The sequence below is a fragment of the Argopecten irradians genome, chromosome 5 (assembly GCF_041381155.1).
Source record: "Argopecten irradians isolate NY chromosome 5, Ai_NY, whole genome shotgun sequence".
NCBI classification, from domain to species: domain Eukaryota; kingdom Metazoa; phylum Mollusca; class Bivalvia; order Pectinida; family Pectinidae; genus Argopecten; species Argopecten irradians.
In genome coordinates this window covers 43,243,144-43,265,804 of record NC_091138.1, presented here as the reverse complement: position 1 = coordinate 43,265,804, position 22,661 = coordinate 43,243,144, and the positions used below count along the sequence as shown (strand labels likewise).

Sequence of the window (22,661 nt, the reverse complement as noted above, 5' to 3'; positions counted from 1 at the left end):
AAGCTGAGAAGATGGGTCGACACATTTGCCGGCGATGTTTTAAATACAAAAAGTTATCTATTTGTGCCGTATCAATAGTGTTTCTGCAGTTCACAATGTTTTATATGTTTAGCTTTGACTTCCGTGAAGGCAAAATAGGAAATAAGGTAAGAGTCATTTGATTCTCATTTTTGTTGCTGATGATGCAAGTGGTTGCAGATGCTGATTCAGGCCATTGTGTAGAGTGTAAATATGTCAAAATAACGAACCGCCACTCGCGAGTATAATGCTCTGGACCTGTTAGTGATTACAGAAAGAGATGTGAGTGAATTATGAACAAACAAAAATTAACCGAGTAAACAATGATGACATACTACAGAAGATCTTTAAGTCGAATGGGTTCGGTAACTTTTAAATCAGTGTTCAACGTTTCCCCAGTTAGGAATCTGTTCTATTAATACCGAAATATACGTGTACATGTTTATGTAAATCATCAGTACTCCAGGGGTTCCGATCATTTGCGATCTCTACACCCCTGGACTATTTCATAGTAAGTCTGGTGTCTGGACCAGAGACTCTTGGGCTATGTATAACAGACTGTACACTGTGGTTGACTGTGTAGCTTTGAAGTCACACACTCTGTAGTCTTCAAAGGAATCTTTGCAGGCCTGTGATTGGTTCAGATTTTCTTCCCTGAGCTGCCTTCAGTTTTGCTATGAGTAATTCAGGGGTGTAGAGTCGTCCCACTCCATGTATGCTGAGTGCTGAGAGGAGCAGAAACTACCACTTTTATAGACTTTGGTGTGTCTCGACCTGGGGACAGAAACCATAGCCTTCCTTACAGGGGCGAGCGCTCAACAGAAGGCCAAAAGGAAAGATAAAGTCAGTTAGGAAGAAGAGAAAAGATAAGATCCTAAATTTAGTCGCCTTTTACGATCATGCAATAAGGGCAGCAGGTACAATTCTAACACCCTATCTGCTGAATGTAGAGATCGTAAGTAATCGGAACCCCTGGAGTATCTAGGATGGTATATGTTGTAATCTTCATCTTTGGTTATGATCATATATATGATGTGTCACCAATTAAACCTTCTGAAGGGGCTAATAAATATACTGTCATACAGCGATACAAGGAGCCTGGATGTCGTATTTGAAGGGTTTGACTTTATGATTCGCTGAACTCTTAACCAACTATACAGGTCAGGCGCTCAAAATGGTCCACCTGGTTGTTCTGTATCAACATGTGGGAAAAAAACACCTTCTTGTGTATGATACTTACACCAAAGATTAATCATTTATAAGGGAGAAGAATAAGTCACTGCATATTTTTATACTAGAACACGGAGCAAGACATATCTTGAGTTACCTCCCCCTGATTACTAACGTGATTTGTCAGTTATGACATGGCTGTTTCCTCATTGCCTAACTCATTTAATGTAAAGAAATCCTCATCATTACCGAACATTGTTGGTGCATGTATAAGCTGTTAAAGCCACCTCTTTTGAACATTATAGTATTCTATCAGACATCTGATGTCCATGGATTTTGTTTTATTTTTGTTTTCTGAAACTACTATGAAGGGCGAAAAGGAAACTCGAAGTAAACAGCTCCAGTCTTTGAAATATGATCTGGGAATAAAAACCATTTTCTCAACAAAAACTGTCTTAAATTGAAGACCAATTTAATGCTTGATTGATTTTGCGAGTGAAAGTACCAGACGTTGTTATTGTAAAACTATTCCAGTAGTTGTATACCAATTTTAAGGTACTAAAATATGGTTAGTAGTCTGTTAATTACTAGTGTTGTGGCATCTGTGCATTTATAATGGTCTACGCAGTATAACATGCCATAGCGACTATGATGACATCACCTAAAAGTGAATGTAAAGTTGCATAGATACCACCTTTATCAGATATAAAATATAAATTTTATTACTTTTACATTGGTTACAAAACAACAAGTTCTATAACTTATGCAAATCACTCTCGATGGCCCGGATGTAAGCGCGCGAGGAGTCGTAGTGTGGGAGGAAACCAGAGTGTCTGGAGAAAACCCACATGATCGGGCAGGCGACCCCTAACCTTTTCACATCCGTGCTGGGGATCAAACCCCGGCCAGCTAGGTGAAAGGCAAGCGGCTTAACCATTACACCACCCGATCCCACAATTACAAATAAGGAGGAATTATAGAAGAAAATCTGTTTGGAATTACGCAGTCATTTCTGATTCCCTAAGCACCCTGATCACCATTATCAGATGATGGGTATTGAAATTGCCTTTCGTCCATGGTCAATGATCCACCCATCCCTCCGTTAACTATTCTTGTTACCGCTATTTTCAGAACTGAAAGTACCGAAGGGTCATTCTCAATTTTCATATGTAGTTTTCCTTAGGACTCTCTTAGTTATAAATGCATATTACAAATTTGTAATTGAATATAAGCTACCTTATTCATATACATCTGAAACAATTTTTCCAGCATGAAATTGCACATTGATTCAATGAAGCCAAAGGCATATATATCATGTGACTAATCCTGAGATATACTAGTCTATAAGATATATCCCAAGCTTCATTTGACAATCACAAATTGCCTGAAAGTGTATAGTCAAAATGTTGTCCTTTGTAATTAGATGCGGTAAAATGAATTGAGAATGATCTACCCTCAGGTAATACATGACTATAGTGATGTTTATGATAAACCTATCTTACTGATATACAGTGGACCCAAATAATCCGGACACTGATGGTCCGGAAAACTCTCAGTCTGGATGGAAATGTCAGAGGATGGATTACCTGTAACTGTACATATTCGCTAAGGACACAGAATTTAGCATTCTGGAAAACTCGTGAAATGATCCAGATGCTTTAAAATTAAGGCTGGGATCAAAGGTATCCAGATTATCAAGGGTTCATGATAGACTCTTTCATCAAGAGACAATATCTTGTTGATGTCTCCATTTTTTGATGATTTTGAAAGATTTTATTGCACTAAGAATATATTTTTTGTTTGATTTGGTATGATAGCAACAGTTAAAGTCATACTTATTATAATGCTGGCCTCTAACAGGGGTTTCATTATCTTTTAGGAGAGGCGGTACAATTGCAATTTCAGGGGGTACTTTTCTATACCATCTGTATGCTATATAATGTAATTTAGACCAAATCAGGCGGTACCACAGCCAGGTTTAACGGGCAAAAAGTACCGGGTACCATCTGATATTGAAACCCCTGCCTCTAATATATGTCTTACATGTGAATATTGAATGCTTATGTTTCTGTTGGAGACTAGTACCAGTGCATATAATATTTGCATTGTGTCTGCATAGCAGGATCTTAAAAGTCTTGTATTGTTATCCTTATAAGGACCTTTTTTCAAAAACAAAGAAGCCTAGAGATATGGTATTGCACCTGTATCATTTTGGGAAAAAGGCTTCCAAATTTGTTAAAATGAATGGTATTGACTTTAATTCAAATCTAAATTGGCTAAAAATATAATATTTTCATTAACAAATAAGTCTAGAGGCCCAATATTTGGCGTGTGGCATGCTAGTATGAAGGGCTTCCAAGTTTGTTAAAACGGATGACCTCGACCTTCATTTAAAGTTACACATACTTCAATAAAACATGGGAAAATCCCACTATTTTGCTATTGGGCCTTTGATATTCACTATGTCAAATCAACAAGTAGCAGATGAGCAAGTCAGGCCCATTGGGCCCTTGTATATTTTGCCTTCAGTCTTTCATTGTTTTTCGTTTTGTTTATCTTTAAATGGCTGATTGTGTCTACGATCCTCAAGCGTTGATGGTATTTTCGTTTAACTGCCTAATTAGCTTTTAGTAAAAAGAACACATAATGACCATATTCCTTTGTTGTGGAAAGCTGATCCAATTGATAAACAGAAATAGAAAATTGAGTCGCATTAAACATTGATTTGTTTCACTACCAGGGGAAACTTTAGTGTGACAGCAAATTTATTCCTATATTAATATATCTTAAGGCTAATGCTATTGTTCGTTAAATTTGAAGTGAAATAGTTAGTGAAATACAAGATGGTCTTACAGTAGGTATTCACCCCTGGAAGCACACTTGAACCCTTCTCATTCAAAGGCCGGTACAGTTCATTATGACATTTTAGGGGTGAAAGAACAAATTATAACAATAGACATGTTACATTTAAAAGGATGAACTAAGTAGCAATGTATATATAGAACTATAAAAGATCAGAAAACATAGATTAAAGATTAAACTAATTTTAAAGACTTTTTTTTTAGTTAAAAGTATAAAAATCATAAATGTAATTGGTCCACTAGTACTACTAGAAGTAAAGAAACAAATACAATGTACATGTGATGAAACAAGTGTTGGGAATCGGTTTTATGATCAATCATCAGTTTTGTGTCGATTATATTTTTTTGGTGTAGAAACAAGTGTTATTGTAAAAACTTTCTACAAGATCACATGTTGCCTTGTTCTAAGATTGCTTATGTTTTCACAAATAAAATCATACTCATGTGAACCTTTAAACTTTCGTTTATCATGACGGTGGACAATTCCAACGAAACTCAATTAAAGATTTCTTACTCAATTAATTGGTCAAACACCCCAAACCAATAATGCTTGATGAACTTGGTTAATTAGAACACCACTAGATGAAACATTAATCAAAACCTGATAGTTAGTGCTTTGTTAGAATAAACTAGTTGAAGACTACTGTGTCTATGTATCTATATAAATACTCTCTAATTAATTATGATCGTGTCTATTTTCATCTCTTTACATAATCTTCTTTTTCTTTATCAACAGAATGGAAAAGACCCGCCTGATTCCAGAAACCTACACCACCTGTTTACACAGCCATTAAATCATAGTTTTAAAGACAATAACAACAATTCTATCAATGTACCACCATTATATAAACCGAAATGTGTCATTTCTGGAAAGGAAGCAATGTCTGCCATCAACCGATCAAAAACACCCGGATGTAAGCAGGAGATTGCTGATGTCTTCTGCCTCGCACAGGAAGGCAAACTTTACCCCAGCAGTCTTCCTAATAGCTGTCCATTCAAAGGTAGGTCTTTTGTTAAAACACAGGGATCTGGCGCGTAATTTTTAACAGTATATATATATATACGTTTATTTTAATATGTGGGTGAAGGAAGTAATATCAACAGTTGTTTTCCATATAACACTGGATTCGTATAGACATATGTCTGTAGGATGCGAATTACTTAAAGTAGTTAGTATAGGGCAAAGAAGTAATTCTAACAGTGTGGATAAAATATTGTCAAATTTTTGAGGCGATCTGCCCCTTTATATAAATATCACATATAATATATGTATATATATACTGTTGGTTAAAAATTGTGCCAGGTCCCTGTACGTGTTACTGTAATACATATGATATTATGGCTCTAAAAATGTACAAGCGAAATTTGTCTTCAATTTGTTTTAGTTTTCTACCACTGATCCTCAGAAAGGACAATATTTTACAAACTTTTTGTAAACAAATCTGAATAGCTAAAGAAAATTTCATAATTTGAAATGTTTCTGGCAATTTCTAAATTATTCATTAGCCATGGGTGAGAACTTGGATGCATTTCGAATGTCATGCATTGTAATGAAAATCTCTTTAAAATTTTGATTACCTGTTATCATATTTTAAATCAATTTGTAGGTACACACAGTAAAGGTCATTACCTTGGCTGTTACAGTGACAACATGCAAAATCGAGACTTACGCTTCATCAAGGAGTTTCCTGAGGATAATTCACCAACCAAATGTACAAATTTTTGTCTACTATTAGGTAAGTCATGCTAAAAATGTTTTAGCTAAGTCTTACTAATATATATTGTTAATTATGTAATACAAAACAGTGTTTTGATACTTTGAGTCATGACTGATGATTTTACCTGAATCATTGTAAAAAAAATAACATTGTTAAATTTGAAAAGATAAAAGCAGATCCCAGGCCTCTTTATTTTTGTCAAATTATTAACTCTTATTTCCTGCTTACCATTGTTTTAATACACTAAAAGTACATACAGGTACAAACACTAAAACAATGGGTTGAGGGGGAGAGAGTCTCTGCAGCTTATATTCAGATGCGACTCATACATAGAAATATTATATGTACAAAAGCTGGAAAAAGCAGCAAAAAAAGATACCCAGGAAAATGTTGTTTTTTGGGGTTTTTTTTAAGAGAATATACTCAGGTATAACTTTAAACATGTATACATGTACAAGAAAAGGGTAAAAAATGGGAAAAGGTTTCTGTGGTTTATACTCAGATGTGACTTATATTTACCATTTATATGCATGTAAAAAATCTGAAAAATTGAAGAAGGTCTCTGTGACTTGTACATGTACTTGACTAATACACAGGAAGACCTTTCATTCTGCTGTCTTTGTGACTTGTACTATAGGGTGCAACTTACTGTGTTCACCGTAATTAGTGCCCAGGGCACATTAATTATTGTAACAAAGGGGGGGGGGGCTTATTAATGAACAAAAATGTTAGTTGTGGACGAGAAAAGTCAGCCATATTTTAAATCTTTCTGTACTCATGGTACATTAATCTGTTACAGTAAACATGCATATGCCTTTTATCCATTGAGACACATTATTATGTTGTAATTTACCTGTAATAGACTCACAAGTTTATGTAATATGGGATACAATACTGATGTTAGAGGCATCACATGTAAAACATTGTTAAATCCTTGAGATGTGTGTAGGGGAAGGGGGGTATATACAACTTCAGCTCTTCTTCAGAAAAGGGAAGGGGCACTTATTGGGGGAGAGGCGATAATTAAGGCGAATACTGTATACACTGTTAAGCTCTTTCTGCCATTCCAGGGTATGCGTACGCTGGCTTACAGTACAGTAAGGAGTGTTGGTGTGGGAACCACTACGGGACACACCCAATGGAGGACGAGGGAAGATGTAGTAGTCATTGTCCAGGTGACCGGGAACAGAAATGTGGCGGGTATCTCACCAACAGTATCTACAGTACTGGTCTTACTAGTAAGTATTGGCTGATTTAGACCAGTTACTGTAAAACTGTAAAACAGTTACTGTGGTGCAGTGTTACTGCACCACAATTTCAAATTTTAAAATACTAAAAGTTAAATGTAACGACTTTGACCAACTACTCCTCCTGAACTCTAGGGATTTTAACAAAACTTGGTAGCAATAAACCTTATAAGATGTACAGGAGATGAGTCTACAGGTAATCTATGTCGGAACAAGATACCTCTACCTTTGTTAGACTTATGCTCCTTTGTTACAAAACATTGAAACCACTACAAACAACTGCATCAATGCATGTCGGCACGTTGAAGTTAAATCATGATCGTTTGCTCATTTGGCTGAGACAAATGAACGTAAATTCTTCTGTTTACGAACTAATTTGGTATGTAAACGTTTGCAGCGAATTTCAAATAGACCTGAGCCTGAACGGCGATCGTCCATCCGATTGATTCACGTGTTTACTTAGACGGAGATGTAGTTGTGATCGTAAACAATAACCGACTTTGAATATTTTAATATAACTATACGATTATTAAAACTTCTGGATTAAAATGACATTGCTTATGATGCTGTTTCTTCGTTTTGATTAATTAGTGAATGTCTTATAATTATTATAAATACTTGAACATCTTGCTATTACCCATCTGTCATACGACTGTTACAACAGTGACAGGACATTAAAAAATCCAAGATGGCGACCTCATAGATCGATGTTATCAGGCGGGTTGTCCGCAAATAAGACCCCCCCACCACTTTTGACCTTTATTTCTTCTCTGGGAGGGGGGTCTTATTTGCGGTGAAATACGGTACTCTTCCTAAACTATTGGAGGGATTTCAATGAAACATTGTGGCAATTTAATAATCCTTATACATTTATAAGTGAAGATGTATAAGTTGGCCTTCTTGTAGAGAGTTGTAATAGCTCTGTGCTCTGAGATGATAATTTTGCATTTTCATTGGACATTGTGGTGGTTACATAAATCATTTCCATTACTCTGATCTAATTTCATCATATACCCCCTGTAAATCCTTTTCAATATCTAAGATCTAAAAAAATAGCTATCCTATTGTGAAAGTTATGTTATAAAGATGATAAGTCACATACAAAAAAGAAAAACGCTCTTACAGAAAATATATTGGTGATGAAAATTCAAGTCACATGATGTTTATCATGTCTTTAAATTGAAATGAATTTTTCTTCTTTTTCTTTTCCAATTATAGCAAAAATTCTTACTGAAGCATCGCTAGTATCTGAAGATGCACAACTAGAACTACAAGATGAGATGGTGAAAATTGTGTTTGTTTTAACCGTGAATGGCCGGGCAGTTCGTCAGGTCCGGCGACTCATTAAAGCTGTATATCATCGTGATCATTACTACTATATACATGTAGACAAGGTAATATATTATATATTACACAATTTCTATATCTCATATAAAATCATTATTAGAAAAATATATATAGATATATATAGTTAATATATTATATATTACACAATTTCTATATCTCATATAAAATCCTTATTAGAAAAATATATATAGATTGTGTACAAAAATTTATGATGTAAAAATCAAACCTATCAACAATAAGACATGTTTATAGCATACAGCACAGGGCCTTGTTACTATTGATGATATATATAAGATAGGTCACGTCTATTTACATACATTACACTAGTAACGAGGCCCTGTGCATACCGGCTTAAGGACTATCTTCCCTGTCAATGTTCCAATCAGATGTTTGTAATCTTGCACAGACACGGTTCGCAAAAAGTTGGGGAGGAGCCAGTCTTCGTCAGGCCTACTTCCATTGTTTATAATAAACTAAGCTAATTATAACAGAGTAATTTCATCCCAATAGGTTGATTATAACTGTGTATTACTGTATAAAGACCACACAAAAAAATGGTCCTTATAGCCAACCCTCTTACACATTAGTAAAATTTAGCCATTTGGGACCCAAAGAAAGCAGTCTTAGTTATTAACAGGTCGTCTTTATACAGAGGTGGTCACTAAGACAGGTTTTACTGTATATCGCATAATCTGAATTTATTCCAGAGACAAGAATTCTTATTCCGTGAGTTACTTCCCCTTGAGAAGCAGTTTCCAAACATCCATCTTGCAAGGACACGGTTCGCAACGATTTGGGGAGGAGCCAGTCTTCTTCAGGCCCACCTCCAATTTCTACAGGAACTGCTGTCCATGAAGGAGTGGAACTGGGACTATTACATTAATCTCAGCGAGAGTGACTACCCGATAAAGTGAGTTATCTCCCCTGTTTTCACAAGAAGGGAGGAGGGAGTTTATTTGGTCAGATATGGTGATTGTGCTAGTAATGACAGTTAATATGTAAATTTCCAATGTACACAATGTCACAAACTTATGATCACCAATTGTCCATTGCTACCATATTTGACCCAATAAGTGTCCAGGGTGCTTAAATAATGGAATAGATATAAGGGAGCGCTTAATTGGACCAAGTTTTGCCGTTTATCAAATTACTGCACAAGGTAAGCCATCAATCAATTTGCAAGAGATATCAGATAGAGAACCATTAAAATACAGATCCTTGTTATCATTATGTTTTATATAAGAGAATCTGACAACATCCCAGTAGGGGTCACGTCCAGATGACCTTTGGAAATCGCCAATCAAATTAGCACTGCAAGAATCTTGACTGGGGACGAAAAAGTTTGAAAAAAACTGTCCGAATTATTCTCTAGTACATAGTCATTTCGCCCTTAGAGCATAACAAAGCTAAATGACTAATGTGTTATCAATTGACGTAGCAATGTGTAGAAAATGTATGTGATCTGAAGTGCACCTGGTAGAAAGGTCATCGGAACATGACCCTTTATGGGATGTTCTCAGATCCTCTATTGAACGGAATGGTTATAAGGATCTGTATTTTAATCAGATTGCATTTAGAGGTCAGTGAAATTGAGGCTCAAAAAGGGGGAGGGGCGCTCAAAGGGATGAAGTATGCTTATTGGGTCAATTATGTGAACGGGTTTTCATAAATAATTTTTTTAACTGATACATAACAACATTTTCTGCTAGATACAAGGATGCATATATATGCAATTACAAGGGGTAATTAATTGTTACAAATATATTCCAGACGATTGAGGACATTGGAGCTGTTCCTGACTAAATACAAGGGTTATACGTTCCTAAAATCCCACGGCAGGGACACAATGCGGTAAGACCATCAGCTGGGAAATATTAGTGTTGGCATCAATTAGCATATTATTTCAAAATCAAATCTACATTATTGGCCTCCATTTTCAAACGAATATATGTGTTTCTGTCATTTTGGTGTCTGTTTTTAAAAGTTAAGAAACATCATAGATTTGGTGTCTGTTTTTAAAAGTTAAGAAACATCATGGATTTCTTTACCATTTTAATGTAAATAAATTGATACCATACATAATGTATAGATATATATGAGATATATAGATATATATATGCTGTATAGATGGTTATTATGGCATGGAAGATATTTTCATGATTTCGTAGGACATTACTTTATACTATGACTGTGAAAATTTGATCTGCGAAGCTAGTGTTGAGAAATGTTTGAATATATATATACATGTACCCATATAGCCAGATCATGAAATGTTAAAACTGCTAATATTAAATTTCCTTGTTAGTTCAAATCTTGAAAATTATGACATGCAAATAAAAAAAAATAAAAAACCAGCTATACAGTATTCCGATGCTAAAATTAGATACATGGAACTTATTTTTTTAAATACACCGTCTATAGGTTTATACAGAAGCAGGGTTTGGAGAACACCTTTTTGGAGTGTGAAAACCACTTGTGGAGGGTTGCTAAACGAACATTTCCGTCTGGTTTTCGCCTGGATGGTGGGAGTGACTGGGTGGCCCTCCATCGAGAATTTGCTTCGTATGCCTCACAGTCAAAAACTGAACTTGTAGCTGGTCTCAAACAAGTCTTCAAATATACACTACTACCTGTAGAGGTTTGTTTTATTTCTCTTGGGTGCAGATTTTTCTCCAGGTGTTCTGGCTTTCCTGTACCACTCAAATCTGGCATGTTATTAGTCAAATTCTTAAGTTGAACCAGGTAATCATTACATTTTAGGGATGAATATTCATAAGTAGTGAACTGTGTTTTCTTAGTTCTAAAGAAATTTGTTTTAAAAATTCAGAACCTAGAAAAGGACACTACAAATTATTTGTCAAATTGAAACGGTTGCCTTTCACCCACAGGGTTGAATACAATGAATGTGTCATGATGTATAAGATTATGAATTATCAGTGTTCTGCCTACCTAGGCAGTAGTTTACATCCCATTCAAATAAGAAATTCCACAATGGGAACATTCTTTTACCAAGCCATAGAACAGCTAAGTTTGAAAATAGAGTCCGTTATTTTTATCATTATTTCATTATAATAGTGTTGTTTTGTATTTACAGACGTATATACTTTAACAGTCACATACATCCACAACTTAATTGTCTTTTTGTTGTTACAGTCGTTCTTTCACACACTGATCCACAACAGTCCATTCTGTGATAAATGTGTCGACAACAATCTACACATGACAAACTGGCGTCGGCGACAGGGATGTAAGTGCCAGTACAAACATATCGTCGACTGGTGTGGATGTTCACCAAACGATCTCAAGTCTAGCGACTTTGACAGACTTCTAGTAAGTTGTTTTAGATTGTGGATAGAAAATTTAATCTTCAATATTTAAAGATGCTCCACCGCTGACAAATGGTATTTTTTCATTATCAAAAACAGCAGCAGACGATTTAATATTTTTATTCAGTTACAAAAGTTACTTGCTTTACACCATTACTGCCATTGAAAAGTTTGAGCTTCTAATTGTACTTGAAGTTAAAAATATAAAGCATAGTTAATTGCATCCCGAAAAAATTCCGTGGCATTATATCCTATATGGAATAAAGTACTGATTGCTCATGACCCAAAGGCAAAATAAATTATTTAATATTATTTTTTGTGTTAATAAGACTTATGTATACACGATTTAACATTAATTATTGTTCAAATGATGAATGTCATTTATGCTCTGTCGGTGGTGGAGCATCTTTAACTTGTTCAATGTGATACATTTGTATTTGTTCAAGTCACCATGAGATGTGGGGATGGGGGCATTTATTAATACAATAGCAATAGATGTGGATGAGACTTTAAATCCACTGATGTGCCTCATAACGCCTTAATCCATTACTTCATAGAAAATATCTTACTTTCATTGAGATGTTACTTTTTATGTGTAATGATTTTGTTGTTGATTACAACATGAACTCATTCACCCCTGAAATTTTATAATGAACTCTTCTAGTCCTTGATTTAGAAGAGTCCAAATGCGTCTTTAGGGATGAATGAGTTAATGCGTCAATTTTAAATTGTAACTTAATTAATACCAATATTTTGAAATTCCTTCGATTTTGAAGATGTCAAACAGTATGTTTTTATTAGAAGCGAGATAAAAGTGATTGTTTGGAGCAATAAATTGTCACATTTAATCAACATTTTCTAATTAATTTCAGGCCTATGAGCACAGACCTACCTTCTTTTCAAGGAAGTTTGAAGCCATAGTCAACCAAGATGTCATCAACAGTTTAGATATCTATCTGTTTGGGCGGACAAACGAAGGTAGAAATAAACTTCTTAAAACATAAATACCAAGCATTTAAACCACTAGTATTAAATCTACATCTGGCCATTGGCTACAAGTTTGAAACAAGTTTGAAACCCACATGGTCTAATTCCGTCTTTCCATATTTAAGTTGTCTCTTGACTTTTTTTCACCTCCAAAACATGACAGAAAGTTAAACCTTAAATAAGTAGAACAAACAATTATCAAGGTACATTAAAACTTGCCTTAGTGATCACTTTTGTATCAATAAACCATTTCCTTAGGTTCCTAAATGGCCAATTTCAACGTAATTTTACTTGTCTATAGAGAGCATTTTGTCTTGTCCCTTCGATTGTGTTTAAAGGTTTAGGTTTGACTACCACAGTATACATTTACATGTATAATGTTTAACTCATAGAGGATCTTACATGATTGGCTATGTGATATGAAATTTATCAAATGAGTTCAATTATTTGATATGTCACGAGCCTTTGGGCGAGTTGCATATCAGATTATTTAAAGAGTTTGATAAATTGCATATCATATAGTCACGAGTGTAAGATTCTATTTATCAGATGAAAAAAAAAACTTTTATTGCTAGAAATATAAGTAAAACTTTAGATTTCGTCTCTATATAAAACAGTAGAAATCCGGCTCGGATGTGACGTTTCCGTCTACTGAGACAATCATGCGACGTCATATAAAGATTATGATGTCAAAACTACCTGTGACGTCACAATAGTGTTATTACACGTGCCACACGATATTTATGACATAGCCGTATGACATGGCTGGACGATCCAGTTATCCAAATATCCTTATTAAGGGTTGTTTAAGGTAATCGTTGTTTGTAAAGATGGATAAGCTCTTACATAATGTGCAAGATTATTTAATTCTTTACCCTGAAATTCTAAAATGGACTATTCTAGCCTTTGAACTGGAAGTGAATAAATGCATTTTCAGGGGTGAATGGTTAATGTTTTAGTAGTTCATTTCATAATGAAAGTTGTTTATTGTCTGATGCTGTCTGTTACAGAAATGAGCGACCATTACTGGCAGAATGATTACCATTACTTGGATGTTGATACCAAGAAGAAGGACGAACATCATTCTTTCTACATGTCATTTCTAAGACGAGCAGCCAAGGACCTGAAACTCCAAGCTCAATGTTACATTCGCCCGCAAAAGTTGTTAGAAGTTCACCTCCTGTACATCCGTGAACATTTTAGTGGCATTCTCGTTCTCTATGAGGCTGTGGATGAAAATACTAAAAATGTTGTTACCTTGGAAACGCATGTACATTGGCAGAAAACTTACTCTGTGATAAAACCCATAGGACCAATTGGAAGGCTCGTTAGTCTGGAGGTAAGGTTAAATTAGAGATTTTCTATTAAATCATTTAATTAGTGTGATAATGAAATAAAATTTCTCAATATCTTTTGGGTTTATAAAGTTATAGACAAAAACATGGAATGATCAACATTCTCCATAGACACAAAGGTTTGAGAATTTATCAAGCAAAAGGGAATCTCTTATATTCTCACATGTTAAATATCCAGGACAGCTTCCCTAGTTCATATTGAAATCAAATGGAAGTCCACATACAGTACATGTAGCAGAGCGAAAAAAAAGGTAAAATGTTAAAAAAAATCCTAAGTAATGTTCAATACACATGTGATAGAAACTATATGTGTACGGTAAACATGTACTTATGTTACATATATACATTTTATGGAACTTTATACAGTATACATATAGGATTTTACATGAGTGATAATTTCATATAAGATTTTATGAAACGAATCTAGGAAGTTGTTATTTTTGCGAGCCTTGGCGAGCAAAAATTAAAACTTCAAGACAAGTTTCATAAAATTTCATATTAAATGAACACATATTTAAGATACTTCTTGTCACATATCTACAAATACCAACATGACAAAGAATTTCACGTCAAAATGTATTCCGAAAATCCACCAAAGGCCACTATTTTGTTCCACTGTCCTCGTAATCCTGACGTCACGTCATTTTTCCTGACGTCATTTTATTGTTTCTGTCTGACGTCACAATGAATTTCCAGCCAATGAAAATCGCTCCAGGTCATATTACACTAATGACATATGCAAAAATATTACACGGGCGAAATCCCTGAATATCAGGCAGAATATGTGATAAAATTATTTCTATATATACCTGAGTGTGTATAACTTTAGTATGTAGTCCTGGAAGAAAATTATTACTAAAACCACCTTGTTCTTGTGCCTGGAATGGCCTTGTTATCATAACATTTATTTTTTTAAATAAGTTTGATATGATTTTAAATGTTATCTTCTTTCGATACATGTATTTGTTTTATTGCTTTTCACAGGTTGGAACAGACTTTGACTTAAAAGAATTAATATTCAGAAATTATGCCCAGTTATTAGGGCCCTATAGTGACCTTGCACTGCGACATGTTTGGGGTCAAGGTTCAGAGGTGACTGTCTCCATCGCTTGGATTGATTCTGCAAATGTTGTGGCTGCTTCCTACGAAGTGACAGTGCCCTCAACAAGTGTGGAATATATAGGCAACCACAAACCACAACTGTCCGTCCCTCTCCGGCCAGGGGTGTGGACAGTCAAACTGATGCACCGCTGGACAGTTCTGGCCGAGACAAAATTTCTTGTTGTCCCGCTCACTATGATGAACGGTCAACCAATAAATCCAGTAGAAGCTGAATTATCTCATGGCGGTCCTAAAGAATTCTACGCATCAAAGGACTTCTCAGAATTCAGGAATGTCCTGAAAATTAATGCATCGGATGCGTTTTTAAATGAAGCTATTTTAAATAGCAAAAAGACAGGGGCAGCTTTAGAGTCGTGGATTGATCATTTGACGGAGAAATTCTGGTCGATACAATCTTCTTGCTCTGTTAATGCTGATGATCACTGCCCTCAACTTGACCTTTGTGACACGACCTCTTGGAGTTCAAGGTCACCTGATCCTAAATCTGAAATCCGGGCCATTGATGAAAATACTGGTCTCTTGGTTAGCTGACGTGACAAACAAATTTAGATTTCAAGCATACTGCTGTGATATGTTTTGTTACTAATACAAATATTTATTTGTGTTGCAAAAGTCCAAGAAAATATTTCATTTCCAGTCTTACAATTCAAGGGAGATAATTTAAGATAATGGAAAAATCATATTTTCTTAAAGACAAAAAGTATTTGAGTTGGAATCTATAAAAAAAAAATTAAACAATGTTTTAATCTAATGCTTCAAATGAAACATTGTCAATTGAGGGACCATTTTCTTTTCACAACTTAGATATACAATTGTATTAAATAAATTGTAATAGATCTGGCCCCGATTTCTCGAAACAAACTTAAGTCCAAAACTGACTTAAGTCATAAGTTTTCATATAAGTTACATAAGGAGAAAAAACTTAAGTTTTGACTTAAGTCTGCACTTTTGTTTCGAGAAATCGAGGCAGGTATTCTTCATTGATTTATGCTAATAAAAAGAAGATTTATGCCCTCATAAATTGAGATCTGAGAAGTTATGAAAAATACAGCCATTATTCATATTGTTCAGTTTTTAATGTGCAATCATTTATGATGCAATAATAATCAGATCAGAATTGAATTAAGACTTTCAATGATTTAAGTATAAAAACAGTACACAAATTTAATAGGTTTTCAAAGCCAAGTAAGACCTAATAAACAGACTGACTTCAAATAACTTTAAGTGACAAGAATATGGTGTATATGTACATAAAACATTTTTGAAACAATTTTTTGCGTTACAAAATATATTGTTAAGTTGATTAAAATGTTTCTAATAATTCTTGCACAAAAAAAAAATATAAGATTATTTGCATGCCCTAGCCTGCTGCCTTTTGCTGTTTAAGCTAAGGATTTTTGCTACCTTCTATCTTGGTGCTTTTAGAAATATGTTTTTTTTATGGAGACATATAAAATCTCTTATTGGTGGTGAATTTTGTTTACTGAACTGATGCTGGGCATCATTGTTTTATATGTGTATGTACCCAATGTACTTGATTGTCAATATTTTATGATTAGCTTTAACCTGGGTGTAAATCATTCAAAGTCATTTACCCGACAAACTCCATAATTGTCATATCTGTACGTATATGTGGAATATGTACAAAGAGTTCAAATGTGTATTCAGGATTGATGGAGGTAAACTGATGTCATCTTTTCAGATCTACCTGGTGTTCATTTTGGAAATTTATTAAAATGTAAAATTTGTGAGTTCATTATACAATTCTGTTAAGTTTCATAAATAGGTTCTGTTAATTTTTTATCATATTTAATTAATTGTTTTGGGGGTTTTATAGGGATTTTTTATAATTACTTATCGTTAAAGTGATTTTGGAAATATGAAAATTGTATGTTATTTTGCCAAGAAAAAATAATATAGATGTTTGAATGTAAAATTCATAAGAGTGTTGCAATTAATCAAAATGATATTTGGGTAGTTTCTGCCTGCATGCAGACATACATGTATTGAAAATATGAGTTATTAATATTATTACGTTTTCTATCCGATTTATGTATATGTTTACTTATAATTCTTCCAAAGTAATGTTATGTATTTTTAATGTTAATGTATGTTTTTGATGAATTACATGCAGTTTGATACATAATGTTTAAATTGTTCAAAACTATTGCATTTATTGTGTGAATTTTTAAATAATAATTGAGATTCTTCAGAAGAGTACTGTCCCTTGTATCAGTGTACTGCAAGCATAATTATTTTGTGAGCACATCAAATCTAATTAAAATTAGACTTTGTTATTCCACTACTATGATGTTTTACGATATGCTCCAATACAAGATCTAACAACTCCTTGTTCGGGGTCACCTCATCATGACCCCTATCATTGGCCAATCAGTGTGTCGCCTATGAAGTCTTCGATGTGGTTGACTCTCTTCTACTAGTAAATCCCGAAATATTCAGATTCTAGACAAAGGGTCACGCTGAAGTGACTCCAGATGTGGTGTTGTTAGATTTTATATTGGAGCGTATCATAGCGCATCATAGTGGAGCGGAATTAAAAATCTAATTTCAATTAGATTGTGTGCTCATTTAGGTATCAACACAAAGCATATATTTGCACAACCGTAGTTTTTTCTTACGCGGTACTTTGGAACTGTTCATCTTTTTTCTTTAATTAATTAAGGGGTTCAATATTTATATAGCTTAAAATGTAATAACTTTTTTCCGATTGATCTCTTGGTATTTTCGAACAATTTGTCTATTTTTTTAATAATTGATGGATGGTTGTTTAACTCAGAATTTAATACATTAGTACTATTTTTCATTTATAACTTAAACATTAAATTGAACGTTATTTAAATAATAAAACTAGTCTAAAATATTTGGTATGTTATTTGCTAAATTCAGGGAAAATCTATCATAGTTGTCTTTATGCATTAAAAAAATATTTAATAATCATCAAGCCAAAATAAGAAAAATTCAGCATAATTTTGTTATTTATTTTATTATTCTCATAACTCTGGTACTGTCAATGCGATAGATTTTTAATAAATCACAATAAAATCACATCTAATGTTTTCCTGGCAACTGAACATTGGACATTATTTCAGAATCTGATATGTTTACTGCTGAGTGTGTATTTTGTCTACAAAAGAAGCAAAAAAGAACTTACCTGATAGATCTTTATTAATTTTACCTTCTATTTGAAAATTAATTAATTATGTTGACCTGCGCCATTCCATTATGAGTCAATCTTTTTTATTGTAGTTTTGCCTAATGAACAATTTCTGTTTGAAATGATTTAAAATGTTGAATCTCAATCAAAACAGGGTTAACACGTAATCTATATTGTAAAAACTGAATTTTGGAAACATGAACTTGTACGTATCCCACCTCTAGAAAAATACTCAGAATTTGATTGCTCTCAGACTAACATCTTTGTGTGAATTTGAACTAGAAAAGCAGTGTTTTAAAAAATGTGCTATCAGTCTGATAAGACCATCAGTGGATTAATACTTTCCTGTGGAGAATTTTAAGTCAAGGGGATTATGGTGAAGTTAAGAAACTTTGATTAAACTGGAAGTAGAGCACCACTTCATAATTGGTACCGCATGTGGCGGAGGAAGTTACATTATCTAATTCCACTCCGACTTTCAATTATGGATTTATACATAATATTCTTCATATTATACTATATAGCATTTTTGTGTTGTTTTTTTTTTGGTTTTTTTCATTTAAATTTTTACTTAAATTCTTACATATATTATTCCAACCAAATGTACACTTAGTTTGATATTAAGCTTATACAGATAAAGAAGGAAAAAATCGGGACCGCATAATTTTATGCAAATAACCGAAATATTCAAATAACCGTTATTAGATTATGTGGAGTCCTCTGTATTACAGCACTGCAGTGTGTTGACATCATTATTTAATGTTTAGAAGCAGATTCTAAATACATACAGAGAGTTTTTATAGTACAGTATACATGTGCAGTAAAACTAGTGACCACCTCTATCATAAAGATCACATGTTTAATTATAAAGCCACTTGATTTCAAAAAGGTCAATTTAAATATATTTTGTTCTTTGTATACAAGACCATTTTGCTAACATAAACTTTCTTTTTCTGTGCTACTGGGGTGGTCTTTATAGACAGATTTGGCTTTAAGTTATGAGAGAATTTTGTCATGGTTATTAGATTATTCATGTGAGTGATGCAGGCTCTGTGGGTCTTTTGTATAATTGTGAAAATTTACTTGTTTTTGTGGGACATGTATATTTACCAAAGTTATTGTATAAATGAAAATTTCCAGTGATACAATGTGATGAATTCCAAATCAAAACACAATCATATTCCTATTTCCTCATAGTACTGTTGTAGACTTTCTTTTAATAATGCCTGTATTTATGTGCTAGTGGTTCTTTGTTATATATACATATCTCTTATGAAATAAATTTTAAAAAAATAATAGCTTTACTGCCAAAGTCAACCTGTCCTTGTATTAGGATTATATCATTTTGTTGCTTTTTAGTTAGCAGTCGTACATGTATAGTTGATGGAGTTAGAGAATTTTTTGTTCCGGTTAGAATTGTTGATAATATACGTAGTTGTTTTATGCCTTATAACAATCAAATATGTGCGTCGAAAGAATATTTGGGTCTGGCGCACTGGTGTTTATGATGTTGTGCAAAAATTAAGTTTAATAGTTTCTGAGGATTTGTATATTTGTAAATGATTTTCAAGCAGTTTCTTGTGAAAACAGTTGAAAATACTTTTACATTTATATAGAGTCAGGCTATAATTTACTATATTAATTTAGACTGGCCACCTAAAGTTGTTGATTAGATTTTCTTAGTAGAGTTCTAATACTGGATGATCTCCCCTTAGTTTGAAACTCTAGAATCCGGCATGTCACAAAGACAAAAATTGTCATGACAATTTTGTAGTGAATACACTCTGTATTTTTTATTCCATAGACTGATGTGAAGTATCAATATTCTTTTATCTTTGATGATAATGTTTTCATAAAAAAAGTGTGACAAGAAAAAAAAAAAGGAAATACATGTATGTGTTTCCTTATATAATTTCTGTCCTTTAACTGTGTTAAAATATTTTTGTCAGGTCGTTCACATATAGAACGAATATACATACCCGGCCTACTATACCTTTCGGCCGGGTATGAAATGGTGCCTATGTGTCGTAGTGGAGCACTGCCTCAGAAAATCACTTGGGCACAATTTTCTATACAGTGTACTTTGCTGTAGGTTTCCAATTATTTTAAGCGTATACATGCATTTATATACAATGTATTATTTTTTTGTCCAAAAGAAACATAACGACCATTCTTAATATCTACTTGACCACTCATGAGACTTCAAATTCATAATTTGTAGACTTACCGTATAATTTTCCTTCGAAAAGTCCATCATATTTATAATTGGAAAAAAATAATGTTTCGCTGTGAATTTGATATTTTATACGGTTCAGTTTTAGTGCCTAATTGGTAAGCAATGTAAAACAAGTAAGATAAAATACATAGAGACGTTTTAATAATAGTTTGCACGATCATTTCGTCGCTCCATTAGCAGTAATAGGCACCATATTGTAGCTCTAAAGACGACACTATTATCTGTCTAAAAGTCTTTTGAGCTACAAGATTGCAGCTAGTTCACATTATGATATTGAATTCTATATCCACCGAACGATTTAGTTATGTTAGCATAAATGTATTGTTAAGTAATGTTTCACAGGGGCCAAATTTGTTATTCCTGCTGGTAGATTTATTCTGTTTTATAAAACTGTAAAAAAAAAAAATTAAGGTCTACTTCCTTTCTGAAACAAAATTTTAATTTTCTTAAAAACAATGACATCAGAAAATGTGTATTGATGGCCTAAGAGGAAGTTACAAAATCAAATAAATGCAAGATCTCCTCTGTAATCTATACTAAACGGTGAAGAGTCATTTCGCTGTTTTGCCGTCTGGTGCAATGATATTCAACTGACATGCGGTAATTAAGGCGATGGCAGGAAACATGAGACGACCCGCATCATGAAAAAAAACCATTTAATCTATTTTAATTTAATTGTTCATAAGGTGATTTAGAGTATAGTATTAAGGGTGAGCTTATAATTTTTGCAACTCTACAAAATTATCGATCTCTTTTTACATTTCCATTTTAAAAATTAAATAATAAATGCTGTTTTTGAAAGGTAGTGGGCCTTTAAAGTTTATTACTTGGGTATTGTTGTATCAAAACTGTTTTTATATTTATCTCATTTTATTAGCATAATTTGAATTCAGATTATGGGAGAAATTACCAAAAATTAATATAACACTTCTGCAGCTACAATAAAGCAATGAACTGCATTCAGTTGGCAGTTATAAATGATAACTAGACAAAGGCAAATTTGATAGATATGCTTCATGGCGAATTTGACGTTGAATTATTATCAACTTGTGGTTACTTTTAGAGTATTCACACCTGTATTAGTTTTCTCTTACCAGCCCATTTCCCATGTTGACCTTAATTGTTTTTTGAAGTTCAATGTATGAACCAAATTTTGGATATTTTTTAAAGCCTGTGTTCAAAACCAAATTGTTGTCATAATAGGATGAGTAATACATACGTAGTTTACATACACATACCGGTAATTATATAAACTTAGTCTAGTTATATATGGAAAAAATTATGAAAATTGTTTACTGTGTAAGAAAAACTAAGTTTGTATGTAAAGAAAGCTTTTATATAATTATCTCTTTGTGAAAAAATTGAATATTTCACTAAAAGACCTCTTTTTTAAAAACAGATCAAAATGTTAAAATCAATCTACGTGTGTGCAAGATATGAAATGAAGATTATTCATGTGTTTTCTTCTAAAAAAATGTATTATTAAAGTAATGTTGTTTAAGCAGAATTAGTCCCACCTTCTGGTGACTTTGGTGTCATATTTTGATGAAAATATTTGACATTACATGACACAAACACGGAAAGATGGGACTAACCATCATGTTCAAATGACAGCATTTTACAATCTTGAAATTGGGATATTACATGAAATTCATTTTTAAAGTGTTAAGTTAATTCTCCATTAAATAGAGATTTAGGTAAAGGCATTATTAGATACATAGTTCTTACTTTTAAATTTGGATTTCGATAGTTTAATAAATAAGATTATGCTAAATAATACAGTATACTAATTAATGTACTAATTAATGTCCAATCCCTGTACTTCTGTACCTCAAGATAAGATTCGTTTAAATAAGGGGCATTAAAATCATGTTTACATCATTTTGTATCATTGTTTACATCTGTGTTGTCATTTTCATCTTAATTGGGATAATTACTATGCAATCAATTAGTGTGAATTTTGTTAGTCTTGAATATCTCCAAAATAAAACATTTTGCCAATAATATTGAATTAGTTTTATTTCTTTGCTGGACGGAAGAGCTTATGACATGTGGTGTGTGGCACCCGGCGTCCATCATTAATTTGTCTATCATCAGCA

At 33.3% G+C, this 22,661-nt stretch overlaps 1 protein-coding gene across 1 annotated transcript; it reads left to right on the top strand.

Moving 5' to 3' along the window:
- Positions 1 to 22,566, top strand: LOC138323951 (xylosyltransferase 1-like). Its single transcript, XM_069268907.1, has 12 exons — positions 1 to 146; positions 4,786 to 5,050; positions 5,657 to 5,785; positions 6,838 to 7,005; positions 8,233 to 8,408; positions 9,069 to 9,271; positions 10,132 to 10,212; positions 10,783 to 10,999; positions 11,515 to 11,691; positions 12,560 to 12,665; positions 13,685 to 14,013; positions 15,014 to 22,566. The coding sequence occupies exons 1-12, from the start codon at positions 12 to 14 to the stop codon at positions 15,680 to 15,682; spliced, it is 2,655 nt and encodes an 884-aa protein (XP_069125008.1). The 5' UTR covers positions 1 to 11; the 3' UTR covers positions 15,683 to 22,566.
- Positions 22,567 to 22,661: the final 95 nt, after the last annotated feature.

Excerpts from the sequence above, each read along its gene's own strand:
- LOC138323951 (XM_069268907.1), top strand. The coding sequence starts at position 12 with ATGGGTCGACACATTTGCCGGCGATGTTTTAAATACAAAAAGTTATCT. Across the intron at positions 147-4,785 it reads AAGGCAAAATAGGAAATAAG|AATGGAAAAGACCCGCCTGA; the intron begins GTAAGAGTCATT and ends CTTTATCAACAG. Across the intron at positions 11,000-11,514 it reads ATACACTACTACCTGTAGAG|TCGTTCTTTCACACACTGAT; the intron begins GTTTGTTTTATT and ends TTGTTGTTACAG.